Source organism: Sinohyriopsis cumingii, unplaced genomic scaffold, assembly GCF_028554795.1.
Source record: "Sinohyriopsis cumingii isolate HCF-2022 unplaced genomic scaffold, ASM2855479v2 utg001397l, whole genome shotgun sequence".
NCBI classification, from domain to species: Eukaryota; Metazoa; Mollusca; class Bivalvia; order Unionida; family Unionidae; genus Sinohyriopsis; species Sinohyriopsis cumingii.
In genome coordinates, this window is record NW_028315993.1 from 430,878 (window position 1) to 452,391 (window position 21,514).

At 38.9% G+C, this 21,514-nt stretch overlaps 1 protein-coding gene across 3 annotated transcripts in view; it reads right to left on the minus strand.

Moving 5' to 3' along the window:
* LOC149772528 (uncharacterized) overlaps positions 1-21,514 on the minus strand; it is a 152,226-nt gene that overhangs the window by 40,271 nt on the left and 90,441 nt on the right. For all 3 annotated transcript variants that reach the window (XM_089947662.1, XM_089947663.1, XM_089947664.1), the window contains one exon: positions 14,571-14,692. In XM_089947662.1, coding sequence (XP_089803788.1) covers positions 14,571-14,692 — 122 coding nt within the window. The remainder of the gene's footprint in view (positions 1-14,570; positions 14,693-21,514) is intronic.

Here is a 21,514-nt window from a genome sequence, read left to right on the forward strand (position 1 = left end):
GCAGGCCTAGCTCAGTGCATTTTCAGGTCAACATCATCAAATAAAGCTACCTAACTAGTTTTAAATTATCTGTAAAACATTATATACTATTAGCTACATTTAGCGATGCCGACCTGAAAAATGACTGCTACAGACAGGAAAATTTTTTTCAATGCTGTGTGAAAAGAACTATGACAGAAAACACTGACCCATGCATATAGACCATAGACCTATACACTTCATAGCCTCCCAAGACCATAGACCTATACACTTCATAGCCTCCCAAGACCATATACCTATACACTTCATAGCCTTCCAAGACCATAGACCTACACACTTCATAGCCTCCCAAGACCATAGACCTATACACTTCACAGCCTCCCAAGACCATAGACTTACACACTTCATAGCCTTCCAAGACCATAGACCTATACACTTCACAGCCTCCCAAGATCATAGACCTATACACTTCATAGCCTCCCAAGACCATAGACCTATACACTTCACAGCCTTCCAAGACCATAGACCTACACACTTCAGAGCCTCCCAAGACCATAGAACTACATAACACTAGTGAAGAGTTAATTTTACTGTAAAGGAAAATATTTGGTGAGAAAAATAATCTATGTTGGGGTTTGGACCGAGACAAGGAAATCCTAGTTGTGGGGTTACATTATTTGTCTCCCAACGAGGCAAGCCTTGTGGGGAGATAAATAATGTAACCCCTTCACTGGGATTTTTTGTCTTGGTCCAAACCCCAATATAGATTTTATATATCTTAAGACACCAAACAATGACAGCGCTGATTTTATCTCAAACAATGACAGGGCTTGTTGTCTTTGATCAATTTTGTACAGCATGCAACCTGTGAGATGTATAACAGTCACAAGGATTGTCGGACAACTTTCAAATCATTCTTGTCGGACAATATGTACATCATTTTCATCAGGGACAGTAATCATCCTGGGTTTAATAATCTTCAAATTAATTAGCGACACTAATCATCTTTTTTCCATTCCGTCCACTCATGCATATCAACTAATGTATGGGAAATCAACCTACCAATTGGCCTGTCTGTCAACTCATGCATGTCAACCAGTGTACTCGAAACCAACCTCCTTTGTGGCCTGTCTGTCAACTCATGCATGTCAACCAGTGTAGTGGAAATCAACCTACTTTTTGGCCAGTCTGTCAGTTCACGCATGTCAACCAGTGTACTGTAGATCAACCTACTTTTTGGCCAGTCTGTCAACTCATGCATGTCAACCAGTGTACTGCAAATCAATCCACTTTTTGGCCAGTCTCCCAGCTCATGCATGCCAACCAGTGTACTGTAGATCAACCTACCTTTTGGCATGTCTGTCAGCTCATGCATTATGCATGTCAACCAGAGTACTGTAGATCAACCTACATTTTTGCCAGTCTGTCAACTCATGCATGTCAACCAGTGTACTGGACATCAACCTACCTTTTGGCCAGTCTGTTACCGCATGTATGTCAACCAGTGTACTGTCGATCAACCTACATTTTCGCCAGTCTGTCAACTCATGCATGTCAACCAGTGTACTGGAAATCAACCTACTTTTTGGCAAGTCTGTCAGCTGATGCATGTCAACCAGTGTACTGTAGATCAACCTAATTTTTGGTCTGTCTGTCAGCTCATGCATGTCAATTGGTGTATTGTAGATTAACCTACGTTTTGGCCAGTATGTCAGCTCATGCGTGTCAAATAGTGTACTGTAAATTAACCTTCTTTTTGGCCAGTCTGTCAGCTCATGCATGTCAACCAGTGTACTGTTGATCAACAAACTTTTTTGGCCAGTCTGTCAGCTCTTGCATGTCAACAAGTGTACTGGAAATCAACCTACCTTTTGGCCAGTCTGTCAGCTCATGCATTTCAACCAGTGTACTGTAGCCTGTCTGTCAGCTGATGCATGTCAACCAATGTAATTTTGGCTTGTGTGTTAGTTCATGCATGTCAACCAGTGTACTGGAAATCAAATTACTTTTTGTCCAGTCTGTCAGCTCATGCATATCAAATAATGTTCATGTGGGAAAGTGTCCCAGTAGCTTCTCGTGGCTCGCTGGTTCTTCCCTGTGTTTTCCAGGGTTCTTCTTCCACCAGTTACACTGGCCGCCATGTATAACCTATATTGTGCTGAAAAATGGTCTTAAACCCTAAAACAACAGCAACAACATCAAATAATGTTATAAAAATAAACATTGCTTTATTCCATGTCTACAGGCAGATGTAATATAAGCATGGCCTTCGACCTTGAACCTGATGTCATGGATCAAATACTGCTGAATCTGCCTCATATTCTCAAGACCTCCTTGCAGACACGTATCATGATGTCCCACCCAGCCACATTATCCTGACACCAGGCCGACCAGTCCCAACACAAGACCTCCTTGCAGACACGTAGCATGATGTCCCACCCAGTCACATTATCCTGACACCAGGCCGACCAGTCCCAACACAAGACCTCCTTGCAGACACGTATCATGATGTCCCACAAAGCCACATTATCCTGACACCAGGCCGACCAGTCCCAACACAAGACCTCTTTGCAGACATGTATTATGATGTCCCACCCAGCCACATTATCCTGACACCAGGCCGACCAGTCCCAACACAAGACCTCCTTGCAGACATGTATTATGATGTCCCACCCAGCCACATTATCCTGACACCAGGCCGACCAGTCCCAACACAAGACCTCCTTGCAGACACATCATGATGTCCCACCCAGCCACATTATCCTGACACCAGGCCAACCAGTCCCAACACAAGACCTCCTTGCAGACACGTATCATGATGTCCCTCCCAGCCACATTATCCTGACACCAGGCCGACCAGTCCCAACACAAGACCTCCTTGCAGACATGTAGCATGATGTCCCACCCAGTCACATTATCCTGACACCAGGCCGACCAGTCCTGATACAAGACCTCCTTGCAGACACGTATCATGATGTCCCACCCAGTCCCATTATCCTGACACCCGGCCGACCAGTCCCAACACAAGACCTCCTTGCAGACATGTAGCATGATGTCCCACCCAGTCACATTATCCTGACACCAGGCCGACCAGTTTTGATACAAGACCTCCTTGCAGACATGTATCATGATGTCCCAACCAGTCACATTATCCTGACACCAGGCCGACCAGTCCCAACAAAAGACCTCCTTGCAGACACGTATCATGATGTCCCTCCTAGCCACATTATCCTGACACCAGGCCGACCAGTCCCAACACAAGACCTCCTTGCAGACATGTAGCATGATGTCCCACCCAGTCACATTATCCTGACACCAGGCCGACCAGTCCTGATACAAGACCTCCTTGCAGACACGTATCATGATGTCCCACCCAGTCCCATTATCCTGACACCCGGCCGACCAGTCCCAACACAAGACCTCCTTGCAGACATGTAGCATGATGTCCCACCCAGTCACATTATCCTGACACCAGGCCGACCAGTCCCAACACAAGACCTCCTTGCAGACATGTAGCATGATGTCCCACCCAGTCACATTATCCTGACACCAGGCCGACCAGTTTTGATACAAGACCTCCTTGCAGACATGTATCATGATGTCCCAACCAGTCACATTATCCTGACACCAGGCCGACCAGTCCCAACAAAAGACCTCCTTGCAGACACGTATCATGATGTCCCTCCCAGCCACATTATCCTGACACCAGGCCGACCAGTCCCAACACAAGACCTCCTTGCAGACATGTAGCATGATGTCCCACCCAGTCACATTATCCTGACACCAGGCCGACCAGTCCTGATACAAGACCTCCTTGCAGACACGTATCATGATGTCCCACCCAGTCCCATTATCCTGACACCCGGCCGACCAGTCCCAACACAAGACCTCCTTGCAGACATGTAGCATGATATCCCACCCAGTCACATTATCCTGACACCAGGCCGACCAGTCCTGATACAAGACCTCCTTGCAGACATGTATCATGATGTCCCACCCAGTCACATTATCCTGACACCAGGCCGACCAGTCCCAACACAAGACCTCCTTGCAGGCACATAGCATGATGTCCCACCCAGTCACATTATCCTGACACCAGGCCGACCAGTCCCAACACAAGACCTCCTTGCAGACACATAGCATGATATCCCACCCAGTCACATTATCCTGACACCAGGCCGACCAGTCCCAACACAAGACCTCCTTGCAGACACATAGCATGATATCCCACCCAGTCACATTATCCTGACACCAGGCCGACCAGTCCCAACACAAAACCTCCTTGCAGACACATAGCATGATGTCCCACCCAGTCACATTATCCTAACACCAGGCCGACCAGTCCCAACACAAGACCTCCTTGCAGACACATATCATGATGTCCCACCCAGTCACATTATCCTGACACCAGGCCGACCAGTCCCAACAAAAGACCTCCTTGCAGACACATAGCATGATGTCCCACCCAGTCACATTATCCTGACACCAGGCCGACCAGTCCCAACACAAGACCTCCTTGCAGACACACAGCATGATGTCCCACCCAGTCACATTATCCTGACACCAGGCCGACCAGTCCCAACACAAGACCTCCTTGCAGACACATAGCATGATGTCCCACCCAGTCACATTATCCTGACACCAGGTCGACCAGTCCCAACACAAGACCTCCTTGCAGACACCTAGCATGATGTCCCACCCAATCACGTTATCCTGACACCAGGCCGACCAGTCCTGACACAAGACATCGTCGTTTGCTATTTTTATATCTTATGTATATGTTTGAACTGTGTTACTCACGAACCATTATATATGAAAAGATCAAGTCACAATGCCTAAAAAGGCACCTCGTCAAGATAACCTTCATATAAATCCAAAATAACGGATTTGACCAGAGTCAAAAGTTTCTATAACAAAATCATAGTCAGTGTAAGTCAAAAGTTTATTATAACAAAATTAATGTCAGTGCACTATCAACTTGTGTGTGTGTGTGTGTGTGTGTGTGTGATTAGGATTTCTAATGTAGCTTTTAAAAAAATTCAGTCATATCGCTACGATGTATATAGTGGAGCAGTTTATAGTGATGTCTAGCACTGGGGCATCATGCAGCAGACACATAGCATGATGTCCCACCCAGTCACATTATCCTGACACCAGGCCCACAAGTCCTAACACTAACCTCTTAATGCTGAATGCATATCAAGGTAGCTGTTAGTACAATTTTTGTTAAGTCTTTGGTATAAGTCTTTGGTATGGCTTGGCTGGGGATCGAACCCACGACCTCCCGCTTCCAAGGCAGATGCTCTAACCACTAGGCCACCGGAGTGGAAATACTTTTTTGTAGAAATGCAAATAAAAATATAAAGTCTGGTAAACATCCATAACATCGTTTTCATTTCTAACGAAATTCATGCTGGAGAAAGTCCTTCATTTAAAACTCTACATCAATAAGATAAACCCATTAAACTGAAAAGCAATATCCCAAATTTTCTAAATATACAAATGCGACAAGAAGTGTATGATACAAGCTGAAGTAAATGAATAGTATAAATACAAAAGGGATAGGTAACTATTACCTATAATGCTTTTTAACTGTATAATTATATATAACAATGCTGAATGGAATATTCACATAAGTATGTATATTAAGCACGAAAATATAACTGGATAGTATCTCCCCTTTCTTATTAATAGTGAGGGGTCACTGAATGAACCCAATTTATCTTCAGTCGCTTTTACTAGTAAAGATTTTGTGATTATTAGATACAAAATATTTATCCTTATATCGCATGAATTTAATTCAATAAATGTATCTGTGACCATTGCATTGACTCTGTGTGTGTGTGTGTGTGTGTGTGTGTGTATATATATATACACACACACAGTGCAATCCCCCCATAACACAAATTCGGATATGATATATGATGCAGTCCCACTGCTCTTAGTTCTCAGGGTTTACACATGTATGGGGTTCGCTTATGAACTTGTTATTAATTTCCTATTTTTTTTATACAAATATTTTACCGTTCTGGAAAAGCAAGTTCACAAACGCAATTAGCTCTCTGCACTTTGTGCAAACAAAATTTATTATCATTTTGGGGGAGTTGATCATGTAGGAATTTGAGTGCAATACGATATATAATACGATCATGGCATGGTTCCGGAAATTTTAAATACATGTACGTGTATTTTTCTTGTACCCGGAAAAATATTTTTTTTAAAGTACGAGAAATATCATGTAAAATGTTCTAGAATGAATTCAGATTTAATACGATTGTGGCTTGGCTTCTGAAGTATAACAATTTCACCAGGTTCTTGAAGTGTTATGCCAAAATAAACATTACTGGAAATGTTACTTATTACTGATCCATGAGTGAAGCCAGTAAGTCATCTTTGTGATTGTCTTCAATTAATTCTATAAATAATCGTTGCTCAGACAATAGCCGCAATGTGTTTCTTCTTTAAGTGCATACAAAACTAGGTAGCGTAGCAGACAATGCGGTGGTTGATAAAAGATTCTCACAATTCAATAATCAAAAACCAAAAGCTGCCAACATGTTTGCTGGGCTTGGCAGCATTATTAGACTCAATCAGTTGACCAGTAAACAATGTCCACTTTATTAACCGGAAATTGGAAAGGTATGACATTTTACATGCGTTCAGCTTAAATTTTTTATATAAAAGTGACTCGTGACCATTAGAAGTCCACGGCACTTAGTTCCCTGGTTTTTCATGGGCATGGTGTTTGTTTATGAACTCCTTATTAATTTCCTATAATTTATACAAATATTTTACTGTTATGGAAAAGCAAGTTCACAAACGCAAGTCAATCTCTGCACTTTGCACAATGATTAGTATAGTAGTTTTCACACATTTCTTTTGCTATTCACAAAATCTGAAGTAGAAGTTATATGCAAAGAATGTGTTGATTTTTAATTATTCTTGATGTAGTCGTTTCAACGAATAGGCATACAAGCGTTAATTATTGGAAATTTGCAATGGATAAATGTCCACGAAAACTCGTACGAGAAAATTTTAGCATTACGAAATTTGTGGACTGTTCATAGACCCTGGAACAATAATGAACTGTACATGTGCTTCATCTTTCTTAACCTAATTTTGCTGTTAATTTTCCCATTGAATTCAGACACAAAATGATGTGTGACAAAATTACTGAATAGTTTAAATATGTATGCAGTTTTTGCAATGCAATTACAATTTTTATGGATTAATTGCAAGCACCGACGGTACAATGTCAGACGGCAAGTAAACGGTGTTGATACTCTGTTCATGCTGTATATTAGACGTTTAATTCAGACACAATGATCTGGGAAAAAAATATTGAATATTGTAAATCTGTGTGCAATTTTTCAATGGAATTACATGCATTATAGATGAACAGCATGCCACGATGGCACGATAGTAAACGGTGTTGATACCCTATTCATCATACACATTAGACATGAATACATGGTATATGTGACAATGAGTCGTTCTCTGAAAAAAGTAAAATACTGTAAAACCCCACATTAACGTGACCCTGATATTAACGCAATCCAATGTTTTGGACCACAGTCACACAGCAGTGGTAAATAAATCCCAGATACCCGGGTTCTAATTTCGGATCAGGCTTATCCTGTACTCTAAAAGAGGTGCCTGTCAGGATTGTCAAAAAAATAATACAATTTGCCAGATAAACTTTTGATCTCACTAACGACATGCAAAATGTATTTTCAAGATGTTGACAAACCTGCCATAATAGGGCGCAATCTGTATAAAAGCATGATCACCCCTGTCCTATGTGAAGAGGAGATCTGATTTTAATTAAACTATAACATGGCATGTCATGCTAAAACATGATTTCGTAATGCACCAAACTCCGAATTGGTTGTGTTTCAAGAGAACGACATTTTATGTAATCTTCAAAAATAAAACAAAAACCACATTCAGTATATGTCGGTTACATGTAGCATGAAGAAATGATAAACAGTCATGATTGGAGCCGAGGCAAAACTATCCTTTAGCCAGCTTAAATAGAAACAATTAAAAAGCAAAGAGATAAGGTGTAATCATCTATTACCTGATTGGCTAACAATAGCTAGTGAGATGTATGTCAGACTGCTTATTGTGCCAATTTTCAAAGGTACGATTAGATTGTGGAACAACCCAATATAGCTGAATCAAAGATAATCTAGATACGTGTAGGAGAACAAAAGTATTACATATCATTGCTATAAATGAGGATCTTACTGCATATAGAAAATGCAAAGCAAAATCATTTAAATTGTCAGAATACTGAGAGAAAAAATCTTTGAGCACTGCACAGATAAAAATTGGTGATATTTTCCCATGTACATCCATAATTACAAGCAGGGATAAAAATCAACAGTACAAGTGAAATACCTTATGTCAAGGTTCACATCTCCACCACCATGACATATTTCCATGAATCTAGGTGACTGATAGTTATTCAACTTATTGTTATGATTTACTTTAATCTTGTCTTGAAATAAAATGTGTATAGTATGCACACAAAGGTTGACTATGTCATACTTTTAATCCAGCCTAGTGCATAAGGTGTCTTTAACAAATAACATATCAGTAGCATCTGAGGTTGTAAAGTGAAAGAGAAATAAAGCACCTGATCGTCAAACATTTGCTATATCATTGTACCAATAAATATGAAGACTTGTATCTACTTACATTGCTCCTGTTGCCAAGTATAGTTTTATGTTCAATTCAAAACCAAACGTAAGGTCACTGTGCATGAAATATAGGCAGACCTGCATACTATGTCGAGTCCGTCTCAGTAAGTCAGTCAAATTTTTTCCATAAGACTGAGAAGTCTTCAGTAAGGTGTAACAAAATATCAATAACTACTATTGTAAAGCTGGAAAACGCAATTAAAATTTTGATACAGCAATGATAAACATTATGTTCAACTGAAAAGTTTGTAAGTACACATAGACTTTATTTACCACTAGTGCAGTTGCACAAACCTCTAATTCCAAAGCCTATGCAACTCAATTGCACGTTGCTATCTCTCAACTTGACATAATTCTTGGAAATTCTTTTAAATTTCACATGACGATGGCAGTCATATCTCCTGCCATGAAAACTACTCAAATTAGCACATGATGTCATATAAACGTAATCGTGTCCTTTCCAGCTTTTATTCACAAGAATCTGAATACTCCTTTTCTATTCTTCTGTGTTGATTATTAACACTTTTCTAGAAACTTATTTTCCCTTACGTCTTAAACATTTATCACTTTCTGGGCGTGATTTTTAATTTTTTATAATCAACAAATTGATCAAGCAGACGCTTCACATGAACAAGTAAGTGCAGTGTAAAGCATCTGGGGTGCTGCTGTAAAGTTAGTGTGGTTCCCTGACTAATTTCACTAATTCTATAATGAAACCCGGATCAAAATAAAACACGGATAAACCAATTATCTGTAATTTTTGGCAATGATCATTTTTCTGTAGTTGTTTCTATTATGCAGTAAGTCCATACTTTAAGGGTAAATCTCTTAGGAATTGGCAGGTTTATATAGGTAACACAGACCTCTTTTGACAAAAAAAAATGTTGACCCTATCAAGATGCATCCACTCACCAAGTTTCTTGATTGTATGCATAACAAGCAAAATATCATGTGCTCATGAACTAAATGAAAAACCTGACCTATGCTATTAAAATAAAATAAAAAAATTACATTGTACCTTTTTTGTTTTAAGACTGTGGTACTAACAGAAACATATATCATCAAGTTCACCATTGTGAAAAATAGCAACTGTGAAAAATGATCATTAAATAAAATATAACCCAATGTCAATGAAGTACAAAATATGGTTAATTTGGATCTACTGAAATGAGGTCATAGTGCTCATGAAGATGCATCACAGCGTTTCATGAGTTCATACAGGATAGAATGCATGCATACAGCCTAATGCATGTGGTCATGAGCTAACCTAAACCAGTAAAATGAGAAAAACAGGTCACAGTGACCTTTTCCTGACACAAGTGTGGTACTAATAAAGATACATACAATCCAGTTTAGGGAGAACAGTATCAACAGTAAAAATGTACATATGGGTCACAGTAAGTTACTTAAGGATGGTGTAGCATTTATCAAGATGTACTCTCCTGCTATATTTTTGATTCCAGGCATAGAAGTATTATACAGCACATACAACAACATGGTCATGAGCTAGATGATTCCAGGCATGGAAGTATTATACAGTACACAATTCAACAGTGTGGTCATGAGCTAGATGATTCCAGGCATAGAAGTATTATACAGTACACAATACAACAGTGTGGTCATGAGCTAGATGATTCCAGGCATGGAAGTATTATACAGTACACAATACAACAGTGTGGTCATGAGCTAGATGATTCCAGGCATGGAAGTATTATACAGTACACAATACAACAGTGTGGTCATGAGCTAGATGATTCCAGGCATGGAAGTATCATACAGTACACAATGCAACAGTGTGGTCATGAGCTAGATGATTCCAGGCATGGAAGTATCATACAGTACACAATGCAACAGTGTGGTCATGAGCTAGATGATTCCAGGCATGGAAGTATCATACAGTACACAATACAACAGTGTGGTCATGAGCTAGATGATTCCAGGAATGGAAGTATTATACAGTACACAATGCAACAGTGTGGTCATGAGCTAGATGATTCCAGGTTTATATGTATTATACAGTACACAATACAACAATGTGGTCATGAGCTAGATGATTCCAGGCATGGAAGTATTATACAGTACACAATACAACAGTGTGGTCATGAGCTAGATGATTCCAGGCATGGAAGTATCATACAGTACACAATACAACAGTGTGGTCATGAGCTAGATGATTCCAGGCATGGAAGTATCATACAGTACACAATACAACAGTGTGGTCATGAGCTAGATGATTCCAGGCATGGAAGTATTATACATTACACAATGCAACAGTGTGGTCATGAGCTAGATGATTCCAGGAATGGAAGTATTATACAGTACACAATGCAACAGTGTGGTCATGAGCTAGATGATTCCAGGCATGGAAGTATTATACATTACACAATGCAACAGTGTGGTCATGAGCTAGATGATTCCAGGAATGGAAGTATCATACAGTACACAATACAACAGTGTGGTCATGAGCTAGATGATTCCAGGTTTATAAGTATTATACAGTACAGAATACAACAGTGTGGTCATGAGCTAGATGATTCCAGGTTTATAAGTATTATACAGTACACAATACAACAGTGTGGTCATGAGCTAGATGATTCCAGGCATGGAAGTATTATACAGTACACAATACAACAGTGTGGTCATGAGCTAGATGATTCCAGGCATGGAAGTATCATACAGTACACAATACAACAGTGTGGTCATGAGCTAGATGATTCCAGGCATGGAAGTATCATACAGTACACAATGCAACAGTGTGGTCATGAGCTAGATGATTCCAGGCATGGAAGTATTATACAGTACACAATACAACAGTGTGGTCATGAGCTAGATGATTCCAGGTTTATAAGTATTATACAGTACACAATACAACAGTGTGGTCATGAGCTAGATGATTCCAGGTTTATAAGTATTATACAGTACACAATACAACAGTGTGGTCATGAGCTAGATGATTCCAGGCATGGAAGTATCATACAGTACACAATACAACAGTGTGGTCATGAGCTAGATGATTCCAGGCATGGAAGTATTATACAGTACACAATATAACAGTGTGGTCATGAGCTAGATGATTCCAGGCATGCAAGTATTATACAGTACACAATACAACAGTGTGGTCATGAGCTAGATGATTCCAGGCATGGAAGTATTATACAGTACACAATACAACAGTGTGGTCATGAGCTAGATGATTCCAGGTTTATAAGTATTATACAGTACACAATACAACAGTGTGGTCATGAGCTAGATGATTCCAGGTATGGAAGTATTATACAGTACACAATACAACAGTGTGGTCATGAGATAGATGATTCCAGGCATGGAAGTATTATACAGTACACAATACAACAGTGTGGTCATGAGCTAGATGATTCCAGGCATGGAAGTATCATACAGTACACAATACAACAGTGTGGTCATGAGCTAGATGATTCCAGGCATGGAAGTATCATACAGTACACAATACAACAGTGTGGTCATGAGCTAGATGATTCCAGGTTTATAAGTATTATACAGTACACAATACAACAGTGTGGTCATGAGCTAGATGATTCCAGGCATGGAAGTATTATACAGTACACAATACAACAGTGTGGTCATGAGATAGATGATTCCAGGAATGGAAGTATCATACAGTACACAATACAACAGTGTGGTCATGAGCTAGATGATTCCAGGCATGGAAGTATTATACAGTACACAATACAACAGTGTGGTCATGAGCTAGATGATTCCAGGCATGAAAGTATCATACAGTACACAATACAACAGTGTGCTCATGAGCTAGATGATTCCAGGCATGGAAGTATTATACAGTACACAATACAACAGTGTGGTCATGAGCTAGATGATTCCAGGCATGGAAGTATTATACAGTACACAATACAACAGTGTGGTCATGAGATAGATGATTCCAGGCATGGAAGTATCATACAGTACACAATACAACAGTGTGGTCATGAGCTAGATGATTCCAGGCATGAAAGTATCATACAGTACACAATACAACAGTGTGGTCATGAACTAGATGATTCCAGGCATGGAAGTATTATACAGTACACAATACAACAGTGTGGTCATGAGCTAGATGATTCCAGGCATGAAAGTATCATACAGTACATAACACAACAGTGTGGTCATGAGATAGATGATTCCAGGCATGGAAGTATTATACAGTACACAATACAACAGTGTGGTCATGAGCTAGATGATTCCAGGCATGGAAGTATTATACAGTACACAATACAACAATGTGGTCATGAGCTAGATGATTCCAGGCATGGAAGTATCATACAGTACACAATACAACAGTGTGGTCATGAGATAGATGATTCCAGGCATGGAAGTATTATACAGTACACAATACAACAGTGTGGTCATGAGCTAGATGATTCCAGGCATGCAAGTATTATACAGTACACAATACAACAGTGTGGTCATGAGCTAGATGATTCCAGGCATGGAAGTATTATACAGTACACAATACAACAATGTGGTCATGAGCTAGATGATTCCAGGCATGGAAGTATCATACAGTACACAATACAACAGTGTGGTCATGAGATAGATGATTCCAGGCATGGAAGTATTTTACAGTACACAATACAACAGTGTGGTCATGAGCTAGATGATTCCAGGCATGGAAGTATTATACAGTACACAATACAACAGTGTGGTCATGAGCTAGATGATTCCAGGCATGGAAGTATCATACAGTACACAATACAACAGTGTGGTCATGAGATAGATGATTCCAGGCATGGAAGTATTATACAGTACACAATACAACAGTGTGGTCATGAGCTAGATGATTCCAGGCATGGAAGTATTATACAGTACACAATACAACAGTGTGGTCATGAGCTAGATGATTCCAGGCATGGAAGTATTATACAGTACACAATACAAGTGTGGTCATGAGCTAGATGATTCCAGGCATGGAAGTATCATACAGTACACAATACAACAGTGTGGTCATGAGCTAGATGATTCCAGGCATGGAAGTATCATACAGTACACAATACAACAGTGTGGTCATGAGCTAGATGATTCCAGGCATGGAAGTATCATACAGTACACAATGCAACAGTGTGGTCATGAGCTAGATGATTCCAGGTTTATAAGTATTATACAGTACACAATACAACAGTGTGGTCATGAGCTAGATGATTCCAGGTTTATAAGTATTATACAGTACACAATACAACAGTGTGGTCATGAGCTAGATGATTCCAGGCATGGAAGTATCATACAGTACACAATACAACAGTGTGGTCATGAGCTAGATGATTCCAGGCATGGAAGTATCATACAGTACACAATGCAACAGTGTGGTCATGAGCTAGATGATTCCAGGCATGGAAGTATTATACAGTACACAATACAACAGTGTGGTCATGAGCTAGATGATTCCAGGCATGGAAGTATTATACAGTACACAATACAACAGTGTGGTCATGAGCTAGATGATTCCAGGCATGGAAGTATTATACAGTACACAATACAACAGTGCGGTCATGAGCTAGATGATTCCAGGTTTATAAGTATTATACAGTACACAATACAACAGTGTGGCCATGAGCTACACTTGGACACTTGGGGCTCCCTACAAGGTACAGACCACTGTATAATAGACAATCATTATATTAAATGATATAAAAAATGGAATAATTTAAACATGCAATTTAATGCATCATTAATTTAGCAGAGAATGAATTAATAAACATTGCCATTGTAAAACTGGGAAAAATAGTTTTAATCTCACCTTAAATGACAATTAATAGACACTGCCATTCCAACAGGGAACAACAGCCTTTATCTCACATGAAGAGTGAATTAATAGACATTGCCATTTCAACTGGAAAATAATAGCCTTTCTCTCACCTGAAGTAGAGGATTGTGCCCATCTCGTGATGGAACCTAAGGAACAGATCCAGTTCCTCTCTGTCCTCAATCCTCACAGATCCCGAACTATTCATATCTTCAATTAGACTGCGTGCTACAACCTGATGGAAAGAAATGTAAAGAGTTATCATAATCCAAGAACCTGATAACAACCTTGTCACAGAAATAGGCAAAGAAATAACTTGGTTTTGTCTTAAAACTATTAGACTATTTCTCGTTGTACATGCGTACAACGTTATCTAGGGTGAATGTGTTTTTCCAGGTAAGCGACAGTATTAACATGTACCTAGCCACAGAGAATACTTGTGACGAGGTAACATGACTAACATGATATGCACAGGTATTCTACCCTGACTTGTACTCACTCTCCTATGGATTTAAGTAAGACCAATCTCTAAAACCACACTGGTCGTTTTTGGATCACGTCAAGGAGTATACACTCTCCATTGTTCTCCAGCCATAGGAGTAAGTGTTGAATTTACATTTTCATTTGATATGCGAAGCTTATTCGGTTTGTAATTCTTATCACATAATAATGTATTTATTACAATGCAGATTTAAAGTACTGAATTACAAGTAACTGTTAGAGGTTAAAGTATTATCATATATCTAGAGATTATACAGAAACTATTATTATGACCAATTTGGTTTTATTGTAGCTGTGTTTGTAGCTGACTGTGTTTGAAGCTGATTCTGACTGTTATTGTAGCTGACTGTTAATGTAGCTGACTGTGTTTGTAGCTGTGTTTGAAGCTGATTCTGACTGTTATTGTAGCTGACTGTTAATGTAGCTGACTGTGTTTGTAGCTGTGTTTGAAGCTGATTCTGACTGTTATTGTAGCTGACTGTTATTGTAGCTGATTGTGACTGTCGCTGTGATTGTGTCTATGAAGTGTGATTGTCAATGTGACTGTGTATGACTAGAGCGGTCTGAAGCTGTCCAAAGGTGTATAAAGTTGCTTAGAGCTATTTGGAGTTTCCAGAACATTTAATGCTACGTGCTGTCAATACATATGTATGTACGTATGTCTGTGCCACGGACGTAGACGTAGTGAACTGAAAAAGGTGCTGTATGCTGTCTGTACGTGTAACGTATGACTGTACTCGTGTTGGATTCATAAAGGGTGCGAGCGGTCGATACGAGTGTGGACCAACCCAAGGAATCATGAGACTGTACAAGGGGTCTAGAAGCATACATTTGGATCAATTGTTGTTCCATTGCATTTTTATATCCATAAGATTATTTTTAATCTTCGTTATGTTCATAAGATTATTTTGAATCTTAGTTGTGTTCTTAAGATTATTTTGAATCTTAATAGAATTCATATTCAAGATCATGTGAATCTCTTATTGTGTAAAATACTGTTTGAAGCGTATGTGCAGTCCATGAGGTTTCTTGGATCTGTACTTCATACTGATTTAATATTTTTGGTTTATTTTTGATGTATGAATGTTGCGTAGAGTGATTTGAGTAAATCGTATGTTGAAAGCGTGAGAAAATCATTGTATTTTTACATCCCATATTTTTTTCTTTATTAATTCATTCATAAATTTCCATCTTTCTCACATTGTGTTTGTCTTGTTCATTTAGTCCAAAAACCCACTCGGTTACTATTCTGTGACAAACCTGATGGAAAGACATGTAAAGAGTTATAACACTCCAACAACCTGATGTAAACTGAAAGACATGTGAAGAGTTATTACAATCCAACAACCTGTTGGAAACCGAGGATTCAAGTCACATTGTCTTAATGGAGACAATCCCAAGTGAAAGATGGATTCAAGTCACATTGTCTTAATGGAGACAATCCCAAGTGAAAGATGGATTCAAGTCACATTGTCTTAATGGAGACAATCCCAAGTGAAAGATGGATTCAAGTCACATTGTCTTAATGGAGACAATCCCAAGTGAAAGATGGATTCAAGTCACATTGTCTTAATGGAGACAATCCCAAGTAAAAGATGGATTCAAGTCACATTGTTTTACTCCCTACTCATTTCTCACTCAATAAAGATCCCAGTTTTCAGAATCACTTAGAACTATAGTATAATGCTGTAGTTGGCTGTATTTTAATGCTGTAGTTGGCTGTATGTTAATGCTGTAGGTTGCATTATAATGCTGTAGGTTGTATTTTAATGCTGTAGATTCTATTATAATGCTGTAGTTGGCCATATTTTAATGCTGTAGTTGGTTGTATTTTAATGTCATGTGATGTGACTTTGGATTTTTAACGTAGCTCTAACAATTTTTCACTCATGTCGCTACAATGTCTGCAATGTGGCAGTTTATAGCAATGTCTAGCACTGGGGCATCATGCTGCAGACATGTAGCATAATGTCCCACCCAGTCACATTATCCTGACACCAGGCCGACCAGTCCTAGCACTAACCTCTTAATGCTGAACACCCAGTGAGGCAACTGTTAGTACCATTTTTGTAAGTCTTTGGTATGACTCGGATGGGGATTGAACCCACAACCTTAAGCATCTGAGGCGGACACTCTAACCACTAGGCCACCGGAGCGGTGGTTGTATTTTAATTTTGTAGTTGGATATGTTTTAACCCTTTAAGCCCCGATCCCGTCTGTAGGCGTGATCCGGTTTCTGCATTCAATGGCCGATCCCGCCTGTAGTCGTGATTTTTTTACTGCATTCAATGGCCGATCCCGTCTCCAAGCGTGATGAATGTGTGTTAGATTCAAAGTCTCTGATTGGTTAGAAATGAATTTATTCCAAGAACTAACAACTAATAAACCAATCAGAAATAATTTTACTATCATTTGCGGAAATTTGAATTGTTCAGAAGCTAAGGGCTCCTGTTTTGAAAGCGGTTTAACTACACGTGTTCTGGTCATGAAAAATCGTAAATGATGGCAGACGTAAGAGTGATTTTTGATGACAGCAAAAATGAGGAGTTTCTCGGGTTTGATCTTGAAAATACTGAGCAAGCTGAGGAAAGATGTTCGGCAGTTGGATATTTTGTGAGATTTTGATTTGGACATAGAAGTTTCTGAGATTGAATCGTCTGAAGATGAGGATGCTGACAGCGATGATGATCCAGTTCTTGCGGATAAACGTTGCACATAATTTTGTAAATTCTGTATAAATAAGTCCTGAAAGACTTGGACAAATAGGGAAAAAAATACATCACTGTGTAGACAAATTCATTTGCAATAAATGGTAAAACTTTCTTGGATTTTAATTGGATATAAGCAGAGAAATTAAGGTAAGAGTGAATGCATGTGCACGATGTTTACAAAAGTTTTCAAACAGGTAAAAACTCTGGGGCAGACGCAGCTAGACACAGCTTAGCGCTGCTGGGGCATAGCAGCAGTGATACTGGTAACGGGTCTGGGGCTGAATGAGTTAATGCTGAAGGTTGTATTTTAATGCTGTAGTTGTTGTATTTTAATGATGTAGGAGGATATATTTTAATGCTGTAGTTGGTTGTATTTTAATAATGCAGGTTGTATTTTAATGCTGTAGTTGGTTGTATTTTAATGCTGTAGTTGGTTGTATTTTAATAATGCAGGTTGTATTTTAATGCTGTAGTTGGTTGTATTTTAATAATGCAGGTTTTATTTTAGTGCTGTAGTTGGTTGTATTTTAATGCTGTAGTTGGTTGTATTTTAATAATGCAGGTTGTATTTTAATGCTGTAGTTGGTTGTATTTTAATGTCGTAGGTTGTATTTTGATGCTGTATTTGCTTGTATTTTAATGCTGTAGTTGCTTGTATTTTAATGATGTAGGAGGATATATTTTAATGCTGTAGTTGGTTGTATTTTAATGCTGTAGTTGGTTGTATTTTAATAATGCAGGTTGTTATTTTAATGCTATAGTTGGTTGTATTTTAATGCTCTAGTTAGTTGGTTGTATTTTAATGCTGTAGTTGGTTGTATTTTAATTATGTAGGTTGTATTTTAATGCTGTAGTTGGATATATTTTAATGCTGCAGGTTGTATTTTAATGATGTAGTTGGCTGTATTTTAATGCTGTTGTTAGCATCCTTAAGAGTTCCAATATGCATCACATCACACTTAGCTGAAATCACTTCAACTATATTTGAATGCTAAAATCTATGTCTGCATCACATCACATTGATTTCATAGCTGAAATCACTTTTACTATATTACATAACCATCCACTGCACTGACTTGGATGCGCTGTCCCATGTAACAAGATGATTTGATCTTTTACTATATTACATAACCATCCACTGCACTGACTTGGATGGACTGTCCCATGTAACAAGATGATTTGATCTTTTACTATAGTACATAACCATCCACTGCATTGACTTGGATGCGCTGTCCCATGTAACAAGATGATTTGATCTTTTACTATAGTACATAACCATCCACTGCATTGACTTGGATGCGCTGTCCCATGTAACAAGATGATTTGATCTTTTACTATAGTACATAACCATCCACTGCATTGACTTGGATGCGCTGTCCCATGTAACAAGATGATTTGATCTTTTACTATATTACATAACCATCCACTGCATTGACTTGGATGGGCTGTCCCATGTAACAAGATGATTTGATCTTTTACTATATTACATAACCACCCACTGCACCGACTTGGATGCGCTGTCCCATGTAACAAGATGATTTGATCTTTTACTATATTACATAACCATCCACTGCATTGACTTGGATGGGCTGTCCCATGTAACAAGATGATTTGATGTAAATGAATTAATAGAGTAGACTACACTGGCCTAGGGTTGTTTCATTCCAAAAGACATATGGACTGAACCATCCTAAATATTCCAAACAGGTCAACTTTATAAATTAGTTGAAATTATTTTGTTTCATTACAGAGTCATCCATGTAGACACAAATCACAGCAATGTTGACAGGTGATTAGTAACCAACATATCCACATGAACTGAATAGAAAACTATTTTCTTATTAGGCTCATCTTGACTTGGTATTAGACTTACAAAACTTGGTATTAGACTTACATAACTTGGTACTAGGCTTACATAACTTGGTACAAGACTTAAATGACTTGGTATTAGACTTACATGACTTGGTACTAGACTCACCTGACTTGGTACTAGACTCATCTTGACTTGCTATTAGACTATCATAGCCTGGTATTAGACTTACCTTGACTTGGTACGAGACTTACATGACCTGGTATTAGACTTAACAAAACTTGGTACAAGACTTACATGACTTGCTATTAGAACTGCATGACTTGGTACAAGACTTACATGACTTGGTACAAGACATACATGACTTGGTAGTAGACTTATCTTGACTTGAAACAAGACTTATGTAACTTGGTATTAGACTCACAATAGCTTGGTATTAGACTTCCCTTGACTTCGTATTAGTCTCATTATTTGTTGCTGTTGTAGGATTTAATGCATTTTTCCACACACGATAGGCTATACATGGAGGCCAGTATTAAAGGTGGAGAAAGAACCCGGGAAAACTCCGGAAAAAAACACCGACCCACTAGAAGCTACTGGCAATCTTTCTCACATACCCAAAAATCCGAGACTCGAACCCATGCAAGCAGAGGTGAGATGACAGTGATCCGTAACAAAGAGCACTTCAAACCACTAGCCACTCTGGGCCCCAGACTCTCTATGACTTGGTATTAGACTTACCTTGACTTGGTACAATACTTATGTGACTTGGTATTAGACTTATCTTCACTTGGTAAGAGACTTACCTTGACTTGGTACAATAGTTACATGACTTGGTATTATACTTATCTTGACTTGGTATTAGACTCACTATGTTGTTGTTGTTGTTGTAGGGTTTAACGCCATTTTGCAGCACACAATAGGCTATACATGGAGGCCAGTAGTAATGGTGGAGGAAGAACCCTGGAAAACCCCAGAAAGAACCAAGGACCCAATAGAAGCTACTGGCAATGTATCTCACATACCCACATTAGCCGAATCCGAGACTCAAACCCATGCAAACAGAGGTGAGATGGCAGTGATCCATAACAAAGAGCACTTCAAACTACTGGCCACTCTGGGCCATAGACTCTCTATGACTTGGTATTAGACTTACCTTCACTTGGTAAGAGACTTACCTTGACTTGGTACAATAGTTACATGACTTGGTATTATACTTATCTTGACTTGGTATTAGAGTTACATGACTTGGTATTAGACTTATATGACTTGGTATTGAACTTACCTTGACTTGGTAATAGACTTACCTTGACTTGGTACAATAGTTACATGACTTTGTATTAGACTTACATGAATTGGTATTAGACTTACCTTGACTTGCTATTAGACTTACATGACTTGGTATTAGACTTACATGACTTGGCCCTTGAACTTTAAACCCCAGAATCTAACAAGTTACTCAAGTGCAAGCCACACACATTACATTATCAAGGAATTTGATCTTGAACATAAGTGTGCAAAACTCCATTTGTTCATCAAGTCACAATTTCCTTGACCTTTGACATTTTGTGCCAAAATCAATAGTTCTCTCCAAAACTTCAAGTTCACAAATTTTGGTCAAGAAGCATGGTCTGAAATTCAAGTTATTATGCAAAAATCTTTCTTCTTCTTCCAGCCACAAAGACCATGACCTTTAACCTTTCACCTCCAAAATCAAGTTATTATGCAAAAATCTTTCTTCTTCCACTTACAGTCACCATGACCTTTAACCCTTAAGCTCCAATAACAGTAGAATTAAACCTTACCAAAAGAGTAAGCCATCTACAATCTCTGGTGAAGGTATATGGTTGAAAAATGACGTGTTTGCACATAAACTATTTTTATTTTTCACCTGCAGAGTCTCTGACCTCTGACCTTAAAATCAAAAGGATTCTTCTTTACCCCAAGTACATGACATCGACTAAGTTCGGAAGAAGTAGATCATGTAAAGCAAAGTTATACATTTATTACAGAAACGAGAAATGCAAAATATGGA